The following is a 25,570-nucleotide window of genomic DNA, read 5'->3' as shown; positions in this document are numbered from 1 at the left end:
TTCCCCGCTTCCACGCATCAGAAATCAAGTTCATTTAGCGGCTGCTACCACCCAACCGTACACCGCCGTACAGTCATTCCACCAAAATGAGGAAAAATGACAATTTCAGCAGAGAATAATGAAGCGCTGCCCTCCGAGACGGAAAAGGTCAAAAAATCTATTTTCAAACTGGGGCCGATACGTGGCAACTTAATTGGAATCCATGGAAACTGTTTTATTGCTGGAAATAAAGATTGCACATTGCTCTGCATCAGTAAACATGTCAGCGCTGTACATTGCTATCGCTTCGCAGGACGTATCTGCACGGCGGTGTCATCACAGCTTCCTTGTACTGGAAATATCTCACATGGGTTAAAGGATAACCAGAGTGAAAAGTTTATATAAAAGTTGGATCTAGTCACTCATAACCCAATCCCGATCTGACGGTACACGAGGTGCCGAATCATTATTTATTGACACGGAATTAATCATTTACTTTTAGGCAAGTAGCGCAGCACTTACAGCTCTTTGCTACAGAGCTTGCGAGTGCAGCTTTGAAGGTGGCCAGTCACTGGATCTGGCTCCTCTGGCAGGCCTGCCCCAGCCTCAGAGAGAGTGCAGAGTTCAGGCCGGCGGCGTCCAAAGTCTGAATTATCATCAGGAGCGCACCGCCACCTGGCAGGCAGGAAGTCGGGAGGCTAGGGAGAGGTGTGCTCCTGAAGCGCCATGTTGACACCACTCCTTTACTATAAGTTATGCCAGAGGAGGAGATCTACTCCAGTTTGTGGTTCACGGGCTGCACAAGATGCCACTTCGAGACAAGCACCTCCTAATAAAATTGATGCTACTTATTACAGCACACGTCTGATTAAGATCAGCGTATGAACACTGGTCTTAACCCCTTCACCCTGAAGCCTGTTTTCAACTTCCTGACCAGGCCATTTTTTTCAATTCTGACCACTTTATGAGGTCATAAATCTGAAACGCTTCAACGGATCCTGATGATTCTGATTGTTTTCTTGTGACATATTGTACTTTATGATAGTGGTAAAATTTCTTCGATTTGACTTGCGTTTATTTGTGAAAAAAAAAAAACGGAAATTTAGAGAAAATTTTGAGAATTTTGCAATTTTTAAAGTTTTAGTTTTTATGCCCTTAAATTAGAGAGTCATATCATACAAAATAGTTAATAAATAACATTACCCACATGTCTGCTTTACATTAGCACAATTTTGGAAACACAATTTTTTTTGTTAGGAAGTTATAAGGGTTAAAAGTTGACCAGCGATTTCTCATTTTTACAACAAAATCATTTTTTTTTTAGGGACCACCTCACACTTGAAGTCACTTTGAGGGGTCTATATGACAGAAAATGCCCAAAAGTGACACCATTCTAAAAACTGCACCCCTCAAGGTACTCAAAACCACATACAAAAAGTTTATTAACCCTTCAGGTGCTTCACAGGAATTTTTGGAATGTTTAAAAAAAAACTGAACATTTAACTATTTTTCACAAAAATTTTTAGTTCAGATCCAATTTGTTTTATTTTACCAAGGGTAACCACAGAAATTGGACCACAAAAGTCATTGTACAATTTGTCCAGAGTACGCTGATACCCCATATGTGGGGGTAAATCACTGTTTGGGCACATGGCAGACCTCGGAAGGGAAGGAGCGCCGTTTGACTTTTCAATGCAAAATTTGCTGGAATTGAGATCGGACACCAAGTTGCGTTTGGAGAGCCCCTGATGTGCCTAAACAGTGGAAACCCCCCAAAAGTGACACCATTTTGGAAAGTAGACCCCCTAAGGAACTAATCTAGATGTGTGGTGAACACTTTGAACCCCCAATTGTTTCACTAAAGTTTAGAATGCAGAGCCGTGAAAATAAAAAAAAAATCTTTTTTTTTTTTTTTTTTTCCACAAAATGATCTTTTAGCCAGCAATTTTTTATTTTCCCAAGGGTAACAGGAGAAATTGGACCCGAAAAGTTGTTGTCCAATTTGTCCCGAGCACGCTGATACCCCATATGTGGGGGGAACCACTGTTTGATCGCATGGCAGAGCTCGGAAGGGAAAGAGCGCCGTTTTGAATGCAGACTTAGATGGATTGGTCTGCAGGCGTCACGTTGCATTTGCAGAGCCCCTGATAATAATAATAAATAATAATTTTATTTATATAGCGCCAACATATTCCGCAGCGCTTTACAACTTATAGAGGGGACTTGTACAGACAATAGACATTACAGCATAACAGAAATCACAGTTCAAAACAGATACCAGGAGGAATGAGGGCCCTGCTCGCAAGCTTACAAACTATGAGGAAAAGGGGAGACACGAGAGTTGGATGGTAACAACTGCTTTGATGTACCTAAACAGTAGAAACCCCCCACAAATGACCCCATATTGGAAACTAGACCCCCCCAAGGAACTTATCTAGATGTGTTGTGAGAACTTTAAACCCCCAAGTGTTTCGCTACAGTTTATAACACAAAGCCGTGAAAATAAAATAAAAAATTTCCACAAAAATTATTTTTTAGCCCCGGGTGCTTTATGCACATGTAATAAATTCACTGAGATCCCTGGTGGTTGTATGCATAGGAGTCCAGTGGGCGGTCCTACTCAGTGAGTGACAGTCTTCCCCGTATGACTGTACATGAACTGTCAATCACTGAATAGCACCGCCCACTGGACTCCTATCCATACAAACACCAGGGACTGCAATGAATAAAGTGCAAGTATTACAGAAACTTTTCCCACAAAAATATCTAATCAATCTGATCGTCTGTGATACATCACATAACATTTCAAAACGCCAAATTCCATTTAAGAGCATTTTAGGGGTGTGTGTGGGGGGAGGGGAAATGCGAAAGATAAAGCAGATAGAAGCAAGTGTGATTAAAAAAAAAAAAAGAAAAAGAAATATTGTAAAAAAGAAAGAAAGAAAATAAGAACTTACTACTAGGCCACGTTCACACTATTTTACATTTGTACTATTTTACATCAGTATTTGTAAGCCAAAACCAGGAGTGGAACAATCAGAGGAAAAGTAGATTAGAAACACGTCACCACTTCTGTATTTATCATCCACTCCTGGTTTTGGCTTACAAATAGTGAACGTGGCCTTAACTAGGTAAATCCCTCACTAATCAGGAGCCCGTCCCCCCCCATGAATTGGTCTTGGCAACATGTCCTGCAGTGATATTTGCCATATGTTATATGTCACAGTGTGATTCCTGCATGTAGAGCACAGGACTGGCACGTCACCACTACAGGACAAGTCACCAAGGCCAAGGGGAGACAACTAAAGTTGCAGCGCTAGAGCAATGGGGAATTTTAGGACATTTTACTGCTGGAGAACACTGAGTAATATACAATGGGGCAAAAAAGTATTTAGTCAGTCAGCAATAGTGCAAGTTCCACCACTTAAAAAGATGAGAGGCGTCTGTAATTTACATCATAGGTAGATCTTAACTATGGGAGACAAACTGAGAAAAAAAAATCTAGAAAATCACATTGTCTGTTTTTTTAACATTTAATTTGCATATTAAGGTGGAAAATAAGTATTTGGTCAGAAACAAACAATCAAGATTTCTGGCTCTCACAGACCTGTAACTTCTTCTTTAAGAGTCTCCTCTTTCCTCCACTCATTACCTGTAGTAATGGCACCTGTTTAAACTTGTTATCAGTATAAAAAGACACCTGTGCACACCCTCAAACAGTCTGACTCCAAACTCCACTATGGTGAAGACCAAAGAGCTGTCAAAGGACACCAGAAACAAAATTGTAGCCCTGCACCAGGCTGGGAAGACTGAATCTGCAATAGCCAACCAGCTTGGAGTGAAGAAATCAACAGTGGGAGCAATAATTAGAAAATGGAAGACATTCAAGACCACTGATAATCTCCCTCGATCTGGGGCTCCACGCAAAATCCCACCCCGTGGGGTCAGAATGATCACAAGAACGGTGAGCAAAAATCCCAGAACCACGCGGGGGGACCTAGTGAATGAACTGCAGAGAGCTGGGACCAATGTAACAAGGCCTACCATAAGTAACACACTACGCCACCATGGACTCAGATCCTGCAGTGCCAGACGTGTCCCACTGCTTAAGCCAGTACATGTCCGGGCCCGTCTGAAGTTTGCTAGAGAGCATTTGGATGATCCAGAGGAGTTTTGGGAGAATGTCCTATGGTCTGATGAAACCAAACTGGAACTGTTTGGTAGAAACACAACTTGTCGTGTTTGGAGGAAAAAGAATACTGAGTTGCATCCATCAAACACCATACCTACTGTAAAGCATGGTGGTGGAAACATCATGCTTTGGGGCTGTTTCTCTGCAAAGGGGCCAGGACGACTGATCCGGGTACATGAAAGAATGAATGGGGCCATGTATCGTGAGATTTTGAGTGCAAACCTCCTTCCATCAGCAAGGGCATTGAAGATGAAACGTGGCTGGGTCTTTCAACATGACAATGATCCAAAGCACACCGCCAGGGCAACGAAGGAGTGGCTTCGTAAGAAGCATTTCAAGGTCCTGGAGTGGCCTAGCCAGTCTCCAGATCTCAACCCTATAGAAAACCTTTGGAGGGAGTTGAAAGTCCGTGTTGCCAAGCGAAAAGCCAAAAACATCACTGCTCTAGAGGAGATCTGCATGGAGGAATGGGCCAACATACCAACAACAGTGTGTGGCAACCTTGTGAAGACTTAAGGTACCTTCACACGAAGCGACGCTGCAGCGATAGCGACAACGATGCCGATCGCTGCAGCGTCGCTGTTTGATCGCTGGGGAGCTGTCACACAGACCGCTCTCCAGCGACCAACGATGCCGAGGTCCCCGGGTAACCAGGGTAAACATCGGGTTGCTAAGCGCAGGGCCGCGCTTAGTAACCCGATGTTTACCCTGGTTACCAGCGTAAAAGTAAAAAAAACAAACAGTACATGCTCACCTGCGCGTCCCCCAGCGTCTGCTTCCTGACACTGACTGAGCTCCGGCCCTAACAGCACAGTGGTGACGTCACCGCTGTGCTTTCACTTTCACTTTAGGGCCGGCGCTCAGTAAGTGTCAGGAAGCAGACGCTGGGGGACGCGCAGGTGAGTATGTACTGTTTGTTTTTTTTACTTTTACGCTGGTAACCAGGGTAAACATCGGGTTACTAAGCGCGGCCCTGCGCTTGGTAACCCGATGTTTACCCTGGTTACCAGTGTAAAACATCGCTGGTATCGTTGCTTTTGCTTTCAAACACAACGATACACGGCGATCGGACGACCAAATAAAGTTCTGGACTTTATTCAGCGACCAGCGACATCACAGCAGGATCCTGATCGCTGCTGCGTGTCAAACGAAACGCTATCGCTAGCGAGGACGCTGCAACGTAACGGATCGCTAGCGATATCGTTACAAAGTCGTTTCGTGTGAAGGTACCTTAACAGAAAACGTTTGACCTCTGTCATTGCCAACAAAGGATATATTACAAAGTATTGAGATGAAATTTTGTTTCTGACCAAATACTTATTTTCCACCATAATATGCAAATAAAATGATAAAAAAACAGACAATGTGATTTTCTGTATTTTTTTTCCTCAGTTTGTCTCCCATAGTTGAGGTCTACCTATGATGTAAATTACAGACGCCTCTCATCTTTTTAAGTGGTGGAACTTGCACTATTGCTGAATGACTAAATACTTTTTTGCCCCACTGTACATATATACTGCATGGGGGGAATTTGTAGTGACATCATACTCTCTGGGGGGAGGCTTTGTGGAGACATCATACTGTCTGGGGGGCTTTGTGGAGACTTTATGGTCATGGGGACATCATACTGTCCAGAGGGCTTTGTGGAGACTATGGTTTTGGGGACATCATACTGTCTGGGGGGCTTTGTGGAGACTTTATGGTCATGGGGACATCATACTGTCCAGAGGGCTTTGTGGAGACTATGGTTTTGGGGACATCATACCATCTGGGTGGCTATGGTTTTGGGTACACTATACTGTCTGGGGGTTTTTGCAGAGACTATGGTTTTGGGGACATCACGTGGTCTGGGGGCTTTGTGGAGACTTTATGGTTTGGGGGACATCATGCTGTGTAGGTACTGAATAAAAGAAACAGTATAATTAATAAAAAAAAACAAACAGTAAATTATGTGGTGTTGATTCGTTGCTACAGGTAAGAATACAGGTTACTATAAGCCCTAATGTGTCATGTATTAGTAGTAGCAAAGAGTCACCATACTTTATTCCAGGGCTGTGGAGACTGTATAAAATGGACCAACTCACTCCTAAAATGTATAATACATCGGGTACAGAAGTACAATGCTAGATGTGCTGTAAATTTTTCATAAGAATTTGGGAAAGTTATGAAATGTCCTATAAATGTCTGTTTTGTTCCTGATCTAAGGATCTTGGCTTTTAGTTGCGATGAATCTGTGCTGCGCATTATGCACATGCTCAGTAGTGATCAGTGCTGTGAGGTCGGAGTGGAGATGAATCTGTGCTGCGCATTATGCACATGCTCAGTAGTGATCAGTGCTGTGAGGTCGGAGTGGAGATGAATCTGTGCTGCACTTTATGCACATGCTCAGTAGTAATCAGTGCTGTGAGGTCGGAGTGGAGATGAATCTGTGCTGCACTTTATGCACATGCTCATTAGTGATCAGTGCTGTGAAGTCGGAGTTGAGATGAATCTGTGCTGCACTTTATACACATGCTCAGTAGTGATCAGTGCTGTGAGGTCGGAGTTGAGATGAATCTGTGCTGCACTTTATACACATGCTCAGTAGAGACCAGGGCTGCGGGGTTGTAGTCGGGAGTCAGAGAAATTGAGGAGTCAGTGGATTGACTTACCGACTCCACAGCCCTGCTTAATTCTGCTCAATATTACGTAATATAAATTAATATAAAACAATAATAATGAAGATTCGGTCCAGTTGGTTGATTGGACCCTCCATGACAGGCACGGTCTCATGTGGCCCGTTTGGGACAATAATTGCCGACCCCTGATGTAGATCATTTGCAGCCACTTTACTGTGTGACTTTCCTGCTACATCATACAGTAGAATAGGTACAGATCCTGCTATGTGCATAGAGCGGAGCAAACATGCCGTGCTTTTGGCACACAAACTAATTCCTGCTGTGACATAACTACAGACAGCAGAGGGAGGACAACAAATTAAAGGGATTTTCCGGAACATGGAAAAAAAAGAAAAATGCCGTAAACATTCCGAATCAGCTTCTCTATATAGCGCGGGTCTGTCAGATGACAGCTATGTTGGGGGAGAAAATTACAACTACACGTCCTAGTAGGCAAAAATGTAATTGCGCAGAACATTAGTACTGGTAAAATAAAGCAGAATAAGATAAATAATATCTAAATTGTAATTTTCTTTCAAGTGTGTATAGTTAAAGGGGTTCTATCATAGCAAGTGCTCGGAAAAACAAGCACATTTTCAATTTAGCCTTTATTAAAAATACTTTCTGTTCTCAAGAAGGGGAGTATTTTTAATTGCATAGCTTATCGCTTGTTAGCAAGGTTACCGGCCATCGCTGCAGTCTCAGAGTGGCCGGTTACCTAGGCAACAAGAGTGTACAGATTGCGGGATCAGATCAGCTTCAGCGCCCCTACGCTTCTCCTATACCGCAGAGGCAAGACCACCTTTGCTAGCAGCACGGAAGACTGTACAGTTCGGACCAGCGGCACGACCACGCACGTGATCCACACTGTCAACCTTCAGGAGCGCGGCGCCCCCTGACAAATGGAAAGAAAGGAGGCATGGGGGGACAGTGCGCTCCCGAAAAAATTAAAAGGCTGCAGACATCTCTGGCAGGGAGAGGGGAACAAACACTTCAGGTTTAAAACATCTTAGAAACTCACAGGAGGAATTACAAATATAGCAACATGAAGTAATGCTGCCAAGTCAGCGTGAGCGTCACATCATGTACTATATATGTGCACGGTACTGCGGCCGGTGTCTGAGGACGTCACAGCCTGTACATGTCTGAGAACTAGGAGCAAAGGCGTCATTGTTGGCTAAAGGTCCGGTCATTGTAGCTTTTGTCCTATTTACAAAAAAGCCATGAAGTTAGTGTCCCCTTAGAGAGGTTGTCCTAAAAAAGTGGCGCCAAGTCATCTGTGCGTATGGCGCAATAGTGAGCTTGTGCTTGGGTTTTTTTTTTGCATGATCAGACATTTTTTATTGATACTACTTTGGGGTACATAAAACATTTTCATCACTTTTTAATGTATTTTTTTTGGAAGGTGTGAGACAGAAAAACAGGAATTCTGGGGTTGTTGCAATTTTTATTTTCTATATGGCATATAATTTTAGATTTGCGTAGATCGGACTTTTACAGACTTGGTGATAACAAATATGTTTACTTTATTTTATCTTATTATTTAAGGGGAAAATAGGGTAATTCAAATTTTTTTTGTTATTTTTTTTTTTTTTTTTTTAAAGTCCCCTTAGGAGCAGGGCTGTGAGTCGATAAGCCAAACCTCCGACTCTTCAATTTTCCTGACTCCGACTCCGCAGCACTGGTCATTATTGAGCATGTGCATAAAGTGCAGCACAGATTTATCCCAACTAAAAGCCAATATCCTTAGATCAGGAACAGAAAAGACATTTATAGGACATTTCATTATTTTCCCAAATACTTATCAAAACATTTACAGCACATCCTGCATTGTGCTACTGAACCCAATGTATTATATATTTTAGGAGCCTGTCCATTTCATACCGACTCCACCAAAATGGACAGAGACTCCGACTCCACAACCCTGCTTAGGAAAATTGAGTATACAATTATTTAATCACTTCTTAGAATATATAATTATATTTTATACACACGTGTGTAATATATATATAGTTTACATACCCCGGCAGAATTTTTGCTTTCTTGGCCTTTTTTTCAGAGAATATGAATGATAACACAAAACTTTTTCTCCACTCTTGGTTAGTGGTTGGATGAAGCCATTTACTCTCAAACTGCTGTGTTTTTCTCTCTTTAAATAATAATGACAACCCAAAACATCCAAATGACCCTGATGAAAAGTTCACATACCCTGGTGATTTTGGCCTGATAGGATGCACAGAAGTTGACACAAATGGGTTTGAATGGCTGCTAAAGGTAACATCTTCACCTGTGACCTGTTTGCTTGTAATCAGTGTCTGCATAAAAGCTGAGTGAGTTTCTGGGATCCAGACAGACTCTTGCATCTTTCATCCAGCCACTGACATATCTGGATTGTGAGTCATGGGGAAAGCAAAAGAATTGTCCACGTATGTACGGGAAAAGGTAGTTGAACTGTATAGAACAAGAAAGGGATACAAAAAGATATTCAAGGAATTGATAATGCCAGTCAGCAGCGTTCAGACTGTGATAAATGGAAAATTAGGGGCTCTGAAAATACAAAACCACGGTCAGGTAGACCAACAAAAATGTCGTCCACAACTGCCAGGAAAATTGTTTGTGATGCAAAGAAAAACCCACAAATAACATCAGCTGAAATAAAGTACTCTCTAAAAACTAGCGGTGTGGCTGTTTCAAGATGCACAATAAGGAGGCACTTGAAGCAAAATGGGCTGCATGTCGAGTCTCCAGAAGAAAACCATTACTGCACAAATGCCACAAAGTATCTCACCTACAATACGCAAAACAGCACAGAGACAAGCCTCAAGACATCTGGAACAAGGTAATTTGAAGTGAAGAGCCAAAATTGAACTTTTCAGCCACAACCATAAATGTTACATTTGGAGAGAGGTCAACAAGGCCTATGATGAAAGGAACACCATTCCTACAGTAAAGCACGGAGGTGGATCGCTGATGCTTTGGGGATGTGTGAGCTATAAGCTTTAACTCCCTCCTCCGCCTACCACTGCCCCCTCCAACCTTTCTCATCTCTGCTGATGACTTTGCCACACACTTCAAAAATAAGATCCAACAAACAAGGCAAGTCTTTAATGTTCAACAACCACAGCCCCTTTGTATACCAGACTAATGCCCTTCCCCTATAACCTCCCTCTCCAACATCAGTGAAGGGGAGCTTAATTGTCTCCTCTCCAAATCGCACCTCACCACAAGACCCCATCCCATCCCACCTCCTCCCCAACCTCACCACCACACTTATTCCATCCCTAACCCACGTCTTCAACCTATCACTAACTTCTGGTATCTTCCCTTCTGCTTTCAAACATGCCAGAATCACGCCTATCCTTAAAAAAAGCCAACCTTCGAACCAATTGCTATGTCCAGTATCGCTGCTCCCATTCGCTTCCAAACTCCTGGAGCAGCACGTCCACGCTGAACTTTCCTCCCACCTCTCATCTAACTTGCTCTTTTACAATCTACAATCTGATTTCCGTCCCCATCATTCCACTGAGACAGCTGTGACCAAAATTACTAAAGAACTACTTACAGCCAAAGCTAACGGACAATACTCTGTACTCCAACTTTTAGACCTTTCCTCTGCTTTCGGCACAGTTGACCACTGCCTCCTACTACAGATCCTCTCCTCCTTTGGCATCAAAGACCTCGCCCTGTCCTGGATTCCTCATACGTTTCCAACCGCACATTCAGCGTCTCCCACTCCCACACTACCTCCTCATCCCACCCTCTCTCTGTTGGAGTCCCCCAAGGCTCTGTTCTAGGACCCCTGCTCTTCTCAATCTATACACTTGGCCTGGGACAATTCATAAAGTCCCATGGATTCCACTACCACCTTTAGTGCTTGTTTCCACTTGCGAGAAACACGTCCGTGTCTCGCATGTGAAAACCAAGCTCTGGTGCCGGCACTTTGCAGCGGAGCGTGCAGCTCCATGTATTGCTATGCGGCCGCACGCTCCGCTCTGGAGTGCCGGCGCCAGAGCTTGGTTTTCACATGCGAGACACAGACGTGTTTCTCGCAAGTGGAAACAAGCCCATATGCTGATGACACTCAGATCTACTTCTCTGGCCCAGACGTCACCGCTCTGCTGTCCAGAATCCTGGAGTGTCTATCAGCCATATCCTCCTCCTTCTCCTCTCGCTTCCTCAAACTCAATGTGGACAAATCTGAACTCATAATCTTTCCTCCATCTCACAGATCTTCCTTACTTGATCTATCAAAATAAATTACATCATGCTTTCCCCCGTACTGGGAGTCCGCTGCCTCAGAGTTAGGCTACTTTCACACTAGCGTCGTGCACTGCACGTCGCAATGCGTCGTTGTGGATAAAAAACGCATCCTGCAAAGTTGCCCGCAGGATCCTTTTTTTCTCCATAGACTTATTAGCGATGCATTGCGACGCAGTGCCACACGTCGCAACCGTCGTGCGACGGTTGCTTCGTGTTTTGGCGCACCGCCGCCACAAAAAAAGTTACATGTAACTTTTTTTGTGCGTCGAGACCGCCATTTTTGACCGCGCATGCGCGGCCGAAACTCCGCCCCCTCCTCCCCAGGCCTTGCAATGGGGCAGCGGAAGAGTCGTAAGACTGCTTCTGCTGCCCATGTCGGGCATTTTTTGCACAGTATGCGTCGGTATGTCGGGCCGACGCAGCGGGGGGGGGGCCCCGTACCGACGCTAGTGTGAAAGCAGCCTAACCCCGACTCTGCCCTGTCCTTCAAACCGCACAGCCAAGCTCTTTCCACCTCCTATCGCCTCCAGCTCAAAAATATTTCCAGAATTCGTCCTTTCCTCAACCCTCAATATACTAAAATGCTTGTGCATGCCCTCAGCATCTCCCACCTCGACTACTACAACATCCTTTTCTGTGGACTCCCTGCTAACACCCTTGCACCTCCCGTCCATCCTTAACTCTGCTGCCCGACTAATTCATCTCTCTCCTCGCTACTCCTCTGCTTCTCTCCTCTGCAAATCTCTTCACTGGCTCCCATTCCCTCTGCGTGTCAAGTTCATATTACTAATACTGACCTACAAAGCCATCCATAACCTGTCTCCTCCATATATCTCTAAACTAATCTCACGTAATCTCCGGTCCTCCAAAGACCTCCTTCTTTCCTCCACACTTACACAATACTCACCTAATCGCCTCCAAGACTTCTCCCGAATATCCCATCCTCTCAAATTCTATGCCCCAACACATCCGACTATCAACCACATTCGGATCCTTCAGACGGAACCTGAAAACCCACCTCTTCAGGAAAGCTTACAGCCTGCACTGACCCCGCTGCCTCCTCAACACTACTGAAGCTACTGCCTCACCTGTTGTGAATTTGGATTCTGGGCTCCCCCGGTGGCTACTGGTGGAATTGAACTGGTGTCTTCATCTTCTCTGTTCACCTGTTCCCATCAAGATGTGGGAGTCGCTATATAACCTTGCTGCTCTGTTAGTTGCTTGCCGGTCAACAATGTTATCAGAAGCCTCTCTGTGCTTGTTCCTGCTCCTAGACAACTACTAGATAAGTTGGACTCTTGTCCATGTTTGTTTTTGCATTTTTGTTCCAGTTCACAGCTGTAGTTTCGTTACTGTGTCTGGAAAGCTCTTGTGAACAGGAATTGCCACTCTGGTGTTATGAGTTAATGCCAGAGTTTTAAAGCAATTTCTGGATGGTGTTTTTGATAGGGTTTTCAGCTGACCATGAAAGTGTCCTTTCTGTCTTCTGCTATGTAGTAAGTGGACCTCAAATTTGCTAAACCTATTTTCATACTACGTTTGTTATTTCATCTCAACTCACCGCCAATACATGTGGGGGGCCTCTGTCTCCTTTCGGGGTATTTCTCTAGAGGTGAGCTAGGACTAATATTTTCCTCTGCTAGCTTTATTTAGTCCTCCGGCTGGTGCTGGGCATCTAGAATCAACGTAGGCATGCTACCCGGCCACTGCTAGTTGTGCGTTAGGTTTAGTTCATGGTCAGCTCAGTTCCCATCTTCCAAGAGCTAGTTCCTATATATGCTTATGCTATGTTCTCTTGCCATTGAGATCATGACAGGTTGACCGGCCATCAAAGTGTTAATTGTTTGGGCTGAAGCAGGAGAAAAAGAAGTGTTGAAGGGAAATTTTTTTTTTTTTTTTTTCCCCTCAGAGTTTTGCTGCCTAGCCCTTAATTGCTGTCTAGCTGCTTCTTACCTCCTCTTAACCCTTGAATGGCTCTGTGTCCACCTGTTTGTAATGGATCTTCAGAGTGTAACTGCAGGTTTGAATAATCTCGCCACGAAGGTACAATATTTGCAAGATTTTGTTTGTCATGCACCTGTATCTGAGCCGAGAATTCCTTTGCCGGAATTTTTCTCGGGGAATAGATCCGGGTTTCAGAATTTTCGAAATAATTGCAAATTATTTTTGTCCCTGAAATCTCGCTCTGCCGGAGACCCTGCACAGCAGGTCAGGATTGTGATTTCCTTGCTCCGGGGCGACCCTCAAGACTGGGCTTTTTCATTGACACCAGGGGATCCTGCGTTGCTCAATGTGGATGCGTTTTTTCTGGCCTTGGGGTTGCTTTATGACGAACCTCATTTGGAGCTTCAGGCAGAAAAAACTTTGATGTCCCTATCTCAGGGGCAAGATGAAGCGGAAATTTACTGCCAAAGATTCCGTAAATGGTCTGTGCTTACTCAGTGGAATGAGTGCGCCCTGGCGGCGACTTTCAGAGAGGGTCTCTCTGATGCCATTAAGGATGTTATGGTGGGGTTCCCTGTGCCTGCGGGTCTGAATGAGTCCATGACAATGGCTATTCAGATCGATAGGCGTTTGCGGGAGCGCAAACCAGTGCACCATCTGGCGGTGTCCACTGAGAAGTCGCCAGAGAGTATGCAGTGTGATAGAATTCTGTCCCGAAGCGAGCGGCAGAATTTTAGACGGAAAAATGGGTTGTGTTTCTATTGTGGTGATTCTACTCATGTTATATCAGCATGCTCTAAGCGCACTAAAAAGCTTGGTAAATCTGTTTCCATTTGCACCTTACCGTCTAAATTTATTCTATCTGTGACCCTGATTTGCTCTTTGTCATCTATTACCACGGACGCCTATGTCGACTCTGGCGCCGCTTTGAGTCTTATGGATTGGTCCTTTGCCAAACGCTGTGGGTATGATTTAGAGCCTTTGGAGACTCCTATTCCTCTGAAGGGGATTGACTCCACCCCATTGGCTAGCAATAAACCACAATACTGGACACAAGTGACTATGCGTGTTAATCCGGATCACCAGGAGATTATTCGCTTTCTGGTGCTGTATAATCTACATGATGATTTGGTGCTAGGATTGCCTTGGCTGCAATCTCACAACCCAGTCCTCGACTGGAAAGCTATGTCTGTGTTGAGCTGGGGATGTAAGGGGGCTCATGGGGATGTACCTGTGGTTTCCATTTCATCATCCATTCCCTCTGAAATTCCTGAGTTCCTGTCTGACTATCGTGACGTCTTTGAAGAATCCAAGCTTGGTTCGTTACCTCCGCACCGAGAGTGCGATTGTGCCATAGATTTAATTCCGGGTAGTAAATACCCAAAGGGTCGTTTATTTAACCCCTTCGCGACATGCGCCGTACATGTACTGCGCATGTCGCATCCCCTGCTTTGATGTGCGCTCCGGCGGTGAGCGCACATCAAAGTCGCGACATGTCAGCTGTTTTGAACAGCTGACATGTGCGCGCAATAGCGGCGGGTGAAATCGCTATTCACCCGCCGCTATTAACCTGTTAAATGCCGCTGTCAAACTCAGACAGCGGCATTTAACTACCGCATCCGGCCGGGCGGCCGGATATGACGTCATCGCCGACCCCCGTCACATGATCGGGGGTCGGCGATGAGTCAGGAAGGTAACCATAGAGGTCCTTGAGACCTCTATGGTTACTGATCGCCGGTGGCTGTGAGCGCCCCCCTGTGGTCGGCGCTCACAGCACACCTGCATTTGAGCTACATAACAGCGATCTGATGATCGCTGTTATGTAGCAGAGCCGATCGGGCTGTGCCTGCTTCTAGCCTCCCATGGAGGCTATAGAAGCATGGCAAAAGTGGGAAAAAAAAGTTTTTAAAAATGTGAAAAAAATATTAAAAATATAAAAGTTTAAATCACCCCCCTTTCGCCCCATCCTAAATAAAACAATAAAAAAAAAACAAAACCTACACATATTTGGTATAGCCGCGTTCAGAATCGCCCGATCTATCAATTAAAAAAAAGCATTAACCTGATCGCTAAACAGCGTAGCGAGAAAAAAATCCGAAACGCCAGAATTACGTTTTTTTGGTCGCCGCGACATTGCGTTAAAATGCAATAACGGGCGATTAAAAGAACATATCTGCGCCAAAATGGTATCATTAAAAACGCCAGCTCAGCACGCAAAAAATAAGCCCTCACCCGACCCCAGATCACGAAAAATGGAGACGTTACGGGTATTGGAAAATGGCACTTTTTTTTTTTTTTTTTTTTAAGCAAAGTTTGGAATTTTTTTTCACCACTTGGATAAAAAATAACCTGGTCATGTTAGGTGTCTATGAACTCGTAATGACCTAGAGAATCATAATGGCAGGTCAGTTTTAGCATTTAGTGAACCTAGCAAAATAGCCAAGCAAAAAACCAGTGTGGGATTGCACTTTTTTTGCAATTTCACCGCACTTGGAATTTTTTTCCCGTTTTCTAGTACACGACATGCTAAAACCAATGATGTCGTTCAAAAGTACAACTCGTCCCGCAAAAAATAAGCCCTCACATGGCCATATTGACAGAAAAATAAAAAAGTTATGGCTCTGGGAAGGAGGGGAGCGAAAAACGAAAACACAAAAACGAAAAAGGGCCGCGACTTGAAGGGGTTAATCTGTCTGTGCCTGAACATGCTGCTATGCGAGAATATATAAAGGAGTCCTTGGAAAAGGGACATATTCGTCCATCGTCATCTCCCTTAGGAGCCGGTTTTTTCTTTGTGTCAAAAAAAGACGGCTCTTTGAGACCATGTATTGATTATCGGCTTTTGAATAAAATCACTGTTAAATATCAATACCCATTGCCGTTGCTGACTGATTTGTTTGCTCGCATAAAGGGGGCCAAGTGGTTCTCTAAGATTGACCTTCGTGGGGCGTATAATTTGGTGCGAATCAGGCAGGGGGATGAGTGGAAAACCGCATTTAATACGCCCGAGGGCCACTTTGAGTATTTAGTGATGCCTTTTGGTCTTTCTAATGCTCCGTCAGTTTTCCAGTCCTTTATGCATGATATTTTTCGCGATTATTTGGATAAATTTATGATTGTGTATCTGGATGATATTCTGATTTTTTCGGATGACTGGGACTCTCATGTCCAGCAAGTCAGGAGGGTTTTTCAGGTTTTGCGGTCTAATTTTTTGTGTGTGAAGGGTTCTAAGTGTGTTTTTGGGGTACAGAGGATTTCCTTTTTGGGATATATTTTTTCCCCCTCTTCCATTGAAATGGATCCTGTCAAGGTTCAAGCTATTTGTGATTGGACGCAGCCCTCTTCTCTTAAGAGTCTTCAGAAATTTTTGGGCTTTGCTAACTTTTATCGTCGATTTATTGCTGGTTTTTCGGATATTGCTAAACCATTGACCGATTTGACTAAGAAGGGTGCTGATGTTGCTGATTGGTCCCCTGATGCTGTGGAGGCCTTTCGGGAGCTTAAGCGCCGTTTTTCCTCTGCCCCTGTGTTGCGTCAGCCTGATGTTGCTCTACCTTTTCAGGTTGAGGTCGACGCTTCTGAGATCGGAGCTGGGGCAGTGTTGTCGCAGAAAAGTTCTGACTGCTCCGTGATGAGGCCTTGTGCCTTCTTTTCCCGTAAATTTTCGCCCGCTGAGCGGAATTATGATGTTGGGAATCGGGAGCTTTTGGCCATGAAGTGGGCTTTTGAGGAGTGGCGCCATTGGCTTGAGGGGGCCAGACATCAGGTGGTGGTATTGACTGACCACAAAAATTTGATTTATCTTGAGACCGCCAGGCGCCTGAATCCCAGACAGGCGCGCTGGTCATTATTTTTCTCTCGGTTTAATTTTGTGGTGTCATACCTACCGGGTTCTAAGAATGTTAAGGCGGATGCCCTTTCTAGGAGTTTTGAGCCTGACTCGCCTGGTAACTCTGAGCCCACAGGTATCCTTAAGGATGGAGTGGTATTGTCAGCCGTTTCTCCAGACCTGCGGCGGGCCTTGCAGGAGTTTCAGGCGGATAGACCTGATCGTTGCCCACCTGATAAACTGTTTGTTCCTGATGATTGGACCAGTAGAGTCATCTCTGAGGTTCATTCTTCTGCGTTGGCAGGTCATCCTGGCATTTTTGGTACCAGGGATTTGGTGGCAAGGTCCTTCTGGTGGCCTTCCCTGTCACGAGATGTGCGAGGCTTTGTGCAGTCTTGTGACGTTTGTGCTCGGGCCAAGCCTTGTTGTTCTCGGGCTAGTGGATTATTGTTGCCCTTGCCTATTCCTAAGAGGCCTTGGACGCACATCTCGATGGATTTTATTTCAGATCTGCCTGTTTCTCAGAAGATGTCTGTCATCTGGGTGGTGTGTGACCGTTTTTCTAAGATGGTCCATTTGGTTCCTCTGCCCAAGTTACCTTCTTCTTCCGAGTTGGTTCCTCTGTTTTTTCAAAATGTTGTTCGTTTGCATGGTATTCCTGAGAATATCGTTTCTGACAGAGGGACCCAATTCGTGTCTAGATTTTGGCGGGCATTCTGTGCTAGGATGGGCATAGATTTATCTTTTTCGTCCGCTTTCCATCCTCAGACGAATGGCCAGACCGAGCGGATTAATCAGACCCTGGAGACATATCTGAGGTGTTTTGTGTCTGCTGACCAGGATGATTGGGTTGCTTTTTTGCCATTGGCGGAGTTCGCTCTCAATAATCGGGCCAGCTCTGCCACTTTGGTGTCCCCGTTTTTCTGTAATTCGGGGTTTCATCCTCGATTTTCCTCTGGTCAGGTGGAATCTTCGGATTGTCCTGGAGTGGATGCTGTGGTGGAGAGATTGCATCAGATCTGGGGGCAGGTGGTGGACAATTTGAGGTTGTCCCAGGAGAAGACTCAGCTTTTTGCCAACCGCCACCGTCGTGTTGGTCCTCGGCTTTCTGTTGGGGATTTGGTGTGGTTGTCTTCTCGTTTTGTCCCTATGAGGGTCTCTTCTCCTAAGTTTAAGCCTCGGTTTATCGGCCCGTATAAGATATTGGAGATTCTTAACCCTGTTTCCTTCCGTTTGGACCTCCCTGCATCCTTTTCTATTCATAACGTTTTTCATCGGTCATTATTGCGCAGGTATGAGGTACCGGTTGTGCCTTCCGTTGAGCCTCCTGCTCCGGTGTTGGTTGAGGGTGAGTTGGAGTACGTTGTGGAGAAAATCTTAGACTCTCGTGTTTCCAGACGGAGACTCCAGTATCTGGTCAAGTGGAAGGGATACGGCCAGGAGGATAATTCTTGGGTGAATGCATCTGATGTTCATGCCTCCGATCTGGTTCGTGCCTTTCATAGGGCCCATCCTGATCGCCCTGGTGGTTCTGGTGAGGGTTCGGTGCCCCCTCCTTGAGGGGGGGGTACTGTTGTGAATTTGGATTCTGGGCTCCCCCGGTGGCTACTGGTGGAATTGAACTGGTGTCTTCATCTTCTCTGTTCACCTGTTCCCATCAAGATGTGGGAGTCGCTATATAACCTTGCTGCTCTGTTAGTTGCTTGCCGGTCAACAATGTTATCAGAAGCCTCTCTGTGCTTGTTCCTGCTCCTAGACAACTACTAGATAAGTTGGACTCTTGTCCATGTTTGTTTTTGCATTTTTGTTCCAGTTCACAGCTGTAGTTTCGTTACTGTGTCTGGAAAGCTCTTGTGAACAGGAATTGCCACTCTGGTGTTATGAGTTAATGCCAGAGTTTTAAAGTAATTTCTGGATGGTGTTTTTGATAGGGTTTTCAGCTGACCATGAAAGTGTCCTTTCTGTCTTCTGCTATGTAGTAAGTGGACCTCAAATTTGCTAAACCTATTTTCATACTACGTTTGTTATTTCATCTCAACTCACCGCCAATACATGTGGGGGGCCTCTGTCTCCTTTCGGGGTATTTCTCTAGAGGTGAGCTAGGACTAATATTTTCCTCTGCTAGCTTTATTTAGTCCTCCGGCTGGTGCTGGGCATCTAGAATCAACGTAGGCATGCTACCCGGCCACTGCTAGTTGTGCGTTAGGTTTAGTTCATGGTCAGCTCAGTTCCCATCTTCCAAGAGCTAGTTCCTATATATGCTTATGCTATGTTCTCTTGCCATTGAGATCATGACACTCACCACTACCGGAGCTGCTGCAACTCCCCAACCTACTATCTCCTTCCCCACCATCCTGTGTAGAATGTAAGGGTACTGTCACACAGTACCATTTTGATCGCTACGACGGCACGATCCGTGACGTCGCAGCGATCGTATGAATATCGCTCCAGCGTCGTAGAATGCGGTCACACGTTGCAATCACGGCGCTGGAGCGATGCCGAAGTCCCCGGTAACCAGGGTAAACATCGGGTAACTAAGCGCAGGGCCGCGCTTAGTAACCCGATGTTTACAGTGGTTACCAGCGTAAAAGTAATAAAAAAACAAACAGTACATACTTACATTCCGGTGTCTGTCCCCGGCGTTCTGCTTCTCTCCACTGTGTAAGCGCCATAGCCGGCAAGCACAGCGGTGACGTCAGACGTCACCGCTGTGCTCGCTTTCCGGCTGGCAGACGCTCACACAGTGGAGAGAAGCTGAGACGCTGGAGGACAGACACCGGAATGTGAGTATGTACTGTTTGTTTTTTTTACGTTTACGCTGGTAACCACGGTAAACATCGGGTTACTAAGCGCGGCCCTGCGCTTAGTTACCCGATGTTTACCCTGGTTACAAGCGAACACATCGCTGGATCGCTGTCACACACAACGATCCAGCGATGTCAGCGGGTGATCAAGCGACGAAAGAAAGTTCCACACGATCTGCTACGACGTACGATTCTCAGCAGGGTGTCTGATCGCAGTAGCGTGTCAGACACAGCGATATCGTAACGATATCGCTAGAACGTCACGAATCGTAACGTCGTAGCGATCAAAATGGTACTGTGTGACAGTACCCTAAGCCCGCAAGGGCAGGGTCCTCACCCCTCTGTATCAGTCTGTCATTGTTAGTTTGTTTACCTTAAGCTATATCTGTAATTTTTATGTAACCCCTTCTCATGTACAGCACCATGGAATCAATAGTGCTATATATTAAAATAATAATAATAATAATAATAATAAAAGCACAGGAAACTAGGTCAAAGCTGAAGGAAAAATGAATGCAGCACATTATCCTGGAGGCAAATTTGCAATCATCAGCCCGGAAGCTGCGCATGGGACGTACTTGGACGTTCCAACATGACAATGATCGAAAACACAAGGCTAAGTCGACCTGTCATTGGCTACAGCAGAACAAAGTGAAGGTTCTGGAGTGGCCATCTCAGTCTCCTGACCTCAATATCATTGAGCCACTCTGGGGAGATCTCAAGTGCGCAGATCATGCTTGACAGCCCAGGAATTTACAGGAACAGGAGGCTTTTTGCCAAGAAGAGTGGGCAGCTTCACTATCTGAGAAAATAAAGAACCTCATCCACAACTAACACAAAAGACTTCAAGCTGTCATTGCTGTTAAAGGGGAGGGGACAATACTCGGTATTAAGGAATGGGGTATGTGAACTTTTGATCAGGGTCATATGGATATTTTGGGTTGTCATTATAATTTAAAAAGAGAAAACACAGTAGTTTGACAATAAATGGCTTCACCCAACCACTAACCATGAGTGGAGAAAAAGTTTTGGTGTTATTCATATTCTCTGAAAAAACACCCCATCACAGGAGGGTACAGAGGTGTAGACTTATTCGAGTAATTCATACTGTTGCGATCTGAACAGAATTCCCTTCTGTATCTACACGTAGCTCAGTAACAGTGAAAGTAAGAGTCAAAAGAAGAGATAAAACTGAAAGTACAGTGTTCACCCTGTGCATTACTCCACCAGTCACAGAGGTCAGAGTACGGCCTATTAAACATTGAGCAAAGTTTTATTATTATGGATTTTCCTGCAGATCTGTGGCAAAGTTTTATTATTATGGATTTTCCTGCAGATCTGTGGGTAAACTGAGGTAAAATCGTCAATAACTAGGGGCGGCTGCCTCACATACCGTATTTTTCACTTTGTAAGTGATTATAAGACGCACCCCAAATTTTGAGGAGAAAAATAGGAAAAAAAAATTTTTTTTTTAATAAATTGGTGGTGCTTCTTATAATCCATGCGTCTTATTGCTTACCGGGGGTGGTGGCTGTGGTGAAGAGGGGTCCCAGTGTCGCTGCTAGAGGAGGCAGGAGTGGAGCGTTGCTGCAGGCTGGGATGAGGGGGTGTGCAGGTGTCCTGTGCTGCGGGGGGCTCCTGTGCTGCAGGGGTGTCTCCAGTGCTGCGGGGGACTCTGCCGACATTTTGTGGAAGGCCAGAGCCCCTGGCATTTGGTCCATGCTTTCCTGTGCAGTGGACTACGGAAAAATGGCCGCCGGGAGACGGCGCATGCGCAGATGGAGATCTTGGGAACAAGATCTCGAGAGATGAGATATCAGCGCTGAAATCTGATCTCCCGAGATCTTGGTGCCGAGATCTCTATCTGCGCATGCGCCGTCTCCCGGCGGCCATTTTTCTGGAGTCCGTCGCACAGGAAAGCATGGACGAACTGCAGGGGGGGCTCTGGCCTTTCACAAAATGTTGGCAGAGCCCCCCGCAGAACCCGAAACACCAGCAGCACCCTGGGCAGCGGCGGCGGACACCCCCTCATCCCGGCCTGCAACAGTAAAGGTAAGCAGTATATCCACTTTGTAAGACGCACCCCAGTTTCCCCACCAAATTTGGGGGCAATAAAGTGCATCTTACAAAGCAAAAATACGGTACCTCAATGGGGGAAATCTGCAACATGAAATGACAAGTTCAGGATTTCATTAAACCATATTCTGCAAAGCAGATTATCCCAGGTCCGGACGGAAATCAGCAGCTGTTCTTGCTAGTGACGTCGCTCCATCAACTTCATCTATTCTATGTGATATATAAAATGACCCAAAAGACTAGTGATGACCCCATGGCAGAAACACTGGATGGCTTCTCTTTACTTTCCCTCAACAATTTGCCTGATTAATTGGAAATTACTGAAATATGTAAACATATATATTTGTGTGAAATACACAGTCGCCGTCCGTACGGTCACACACCGTCCGTCCGTCCGGTCACACACTATCATGCCACACTTATATACACAGTCAGGCACCGTACATAGAGTGCAGCACAGATTCATCTCATCTACAACTCCACAACACTGGTCACTACTGAGCATGTGCATAAAGTGCAGCACAGATTCATCTCAACTAAAAGCCGAGGTCCTTAGATCATCAACAGAACAGACATTTATAGAACATTTCAGAACTTTTCCTAATTCTTATGAAAACATTTACAGCAATTCCGGCAGTGTACTACTGTACCCAATTTATTATATATATCAGGAGTCAGTCCATCTTAGGGTATGTTTCCACGTTCAGGAAACGCTGCGTTTTTGATGTTACAGCATAGTGGAGGGGATTTCATGAAATCCCGTCTCCACTATGCATTAAAAGACGCATGCGGCAGACCCGCGGAAACGGACATGCGGCGTGTCTTTTAAGAACGCAGCATGTCCTTACATTGCTTAAACAACGCAAGGACAACGCAGGTGACCTGCCAGTGACCTCAGGTGCAGATTTGGTCAGGATTTTACCTGCATAAAATCATGACCAAATCCTGATGCAATCCTGAACGTGGACACATACCCTTATACCGACTCCAACTCCAGAGCGCTGCCATGTACAGTCAGAGACCATCAAGCCACATGTCCATATAGTTACACATCATGCAGCTGCTCGTTCTTATACAGTCACGCACCATCCAGCCGTCCGTATACAGTCACGCACCATCCAGCCGTCCGTATAGTCACGCGCCATCCAGCCGTCCGTATACAGTCACGCGCCATCCAGCCGTCCGTATACAGTCACGCGCCATCCAGCCGTCCGTATACAGTCACGCGCCATCCAGCCGTCCGTATACAGTCACGCGCCATCCAGCCGTCCGTATACAGTCACGCGCCATCCAGCCGTCCGTATACAGTCACGCACCAACCAGCCGTCCGTATACAGTCACGCACCATCCAGCCGTCCGTATACAGTCACGCACCATCCAGCCGTCCGTATACAGTCACGCGCCATCCAGCCGTCCGTATACAGTCACGCGCCATCCAGCCGTCCGTATACAGTCACGCGCCATCCAGCCGTCCGTATAGTAACGCGCCATCCAGCCGTCTGTATACAGTCACGCACCATCCAGCCGTATGTATACAGTCACGCGCCATCCAGCCGTCCGTATACAGTCACGCGCCATCCAGCCGTCCGTATACAGTCACGCACCAACCAGCCGTCCGTATACAGTCACGCACCATCCAGCCGTCCGTATACAGTCACGCGCCATCCAGCCGTCCGTATACAGTCACGCACCAACCAGCCGTCCGTATACAGTCACGCACCATCCAGCCGTCCGTATACAGTCACGCGCCATCCAGCCGTCCGTATACAGTCACGCGCCATCCAGCCGTCCGTATACAGTCACGCGCCATCCAGCCGTCCGTATACAGTCACGCGCCATCCAGCCGTCCGTATACAGTCACGCGCCATCCAGCCGTCCGTATACAGTCACGCGCCATCCAGCCATCCGTATACAGTCACGCGCCATCCAGCCGTCCGTATACAGTCACGCACCATCCAGCCGTCCGTATACAGTCACGCGCCATCCAGCCGTCCGTATACAGTCACGCGCCATCCAGCCGTCCGTATACAGTCACGCGCCATCCAGCCGTCCGTATACAGTCACGCGCCATCCAGCCGTCCGTATACAGTCACGCGCCATCCAGCCGTCCGTATACAGTCACGCGCCATCCAGCCGTCCGTATACAGTCACGCGCCATCCAGCCGTCCGTATACAGTCACGCGCCGTCCGTATACAGTCACGCGCCATCCAGCCGTATGTATACAATCACGCACCATCCAGCCGTCCGTATACAGTCACGCACCATCCAGCTGTCCGTATACAGTCACGCACCATCCAGCCGTCCGTATACAGTCACGCGCCATCCAGCCGTCCGTATACAGTCACGCGCCATCCAGCCGTCCGTATACAGTCACGCATCATCCAGCCGTCCGTATACAGTCACGCGCCATCCAGCCGTCCGTATACAGTCACGCATCATCCAGCCGTCCGTATACAGTCACGCGCCATCCAGCCGTCCGTATACAGTCACGCATCATCCAGCCGTCCGTATACAGTCACGCACCATCCAGCTGTCCGTATACAGTCACGCGCCATCCAGCCGTCCGTATACAGTCACGCACCATCCAGCCGTCCGTATACAGTCACGCGCCATCCAGCCGTCCGTATACAGTCACGCATCATCCAGCCGTCCGTATACAGTCACGCACCATCCAGCTGTCCGTATACAGTCACGCGCCATCCAGCCGTCCGTATACAGTCACGCACCATCCAGCCGTCCGTATACAGTCACGCGCCATCCAGCCGTCCGTATACAGTCACGCACCATCCAGCCGTCCGTATACAGTCACGCGCCATCCAGCCGTACGTATACAGTCACGCACCATCCAGCCGTCCGTATACAGTCACGCACCATCCAGCCGTACGTATACAGTCACGCACCATCCAGCCGTCCGTATACAGTCACGCACCATCCAGCCGTCCGTATACAGTCATGCACCATCCAGCTGTCCGTATACAGTCACGCACTGTGCACAGGTCAGCACCGCCATGCACCTGTCCAGGATCTGCTGCAGGGATACGCTGCTCGGCTCCGACATGTCTCCTCCCGGCTGTGTCCCCTCCGCTGCCCGCGCACACCGCTCACACGTCCATGCACAGATCCCCGGGGGTGAAGGAGCGGTTCCGCCACAGCAGCGCGAACACCGGGGGCCGCTCCGTACTGTTGCCGTGAGGTCACCGGAGAATCGTCGCTCCACTGCCGTCACGTGACCCGCCGTAAGTGCGTCCTGTGTCACACGCTAGTGACGTAGCCGGAAGTGAGGGACCATGTGGAAGGCGTTGCTAAGGCAACAGTCAGAGGAGGGGGGTACCAGCATGTGCATGGGGCTGAGGCAGTGATGGAGATGTGGGGGCTGAGGAGGCCAGAGTGAGAACATCACTGGGGAGGCCCTGCGTTATAGCACACACTATAGTGCTACATTCTCACCTTAGGGCACGCTCAGTATTTGGTCAGTATTTTACCTCAGTATTTGTAAGCCAAAGCCAGGAGTGGAACAATCAGAGGAAAAGTAGAATAGAAACACGTCACAACTTCTGCATTTTTCACCCACTCCTGGTTTTGGCTTACAAATACTGAGGTAAATACTGACCAAATACTGACCGTGTGCTCTGGCTAAGTTCCCATGATGAGCTTATGGTGAGTTTTTGATGTTGCAGATTTTCTGCACCTATTAACTATATTAGGTTACTTGCGTTCCTTCAAAGTGTTTTAGTGCAGTTTTTACATTGCTTTTGTTGTCTTCTGGTTGTATGTCATGTTTTCACCCCTTAGTGATGGAGCAAATTTCGTACTTAAAGGGAACCTGTC

The 25,570-nt window shown here is 46.5% G+C and overlaps 1 protein-coding gene across 1 annotated transcript in view; it reads right to left on the bottom strand.

Moving 5' to 3' along the window:
• MARCHF5 (membrane associated ring-CH-type finger 5) overlaps positions 1–25,054 on the bottom strand; it is a 61,777-nt gene extending 36,723 nt beyond the window's left edge. Inside the window, exon 1 of the mRNA XM_077258571.1 lies at positions 24,757–25,054. Coding sequence (XP_077114686.1) covers positions 24,757–24,800 — 44 coding nt within the window. The 5' untranslated portion in view covers positions 24,801–25,054. The remainder of the gene's footprint in view (positions 1–24,756) is intronic.
• Positions 25,055–25,570: the final 516 nt, after the last annotated feature.

The sequence above is a fragment of the Ranitomeya variabilis genome, chromosome 4 (assembly GCF_051348905.1).
Source record: "Ranitomeya variabilis isolate aRanVar5 chromosome 4, aRanVar5.hap1, whole genome shotgun sequence".
Classification (NCBI taxonomy): domain Eukaryota; kingdom Metazoa; phylum Chordata; class Amphibia; order Anura; family Dendrobatidae; genus Ranitomeya; species Ranitomeya variabilis.
The sequence above is the reverse complement of the archived record's forward strand: the minus strand, read 5'-3'. Positions and strand labels throughout refer to the sequence as shown.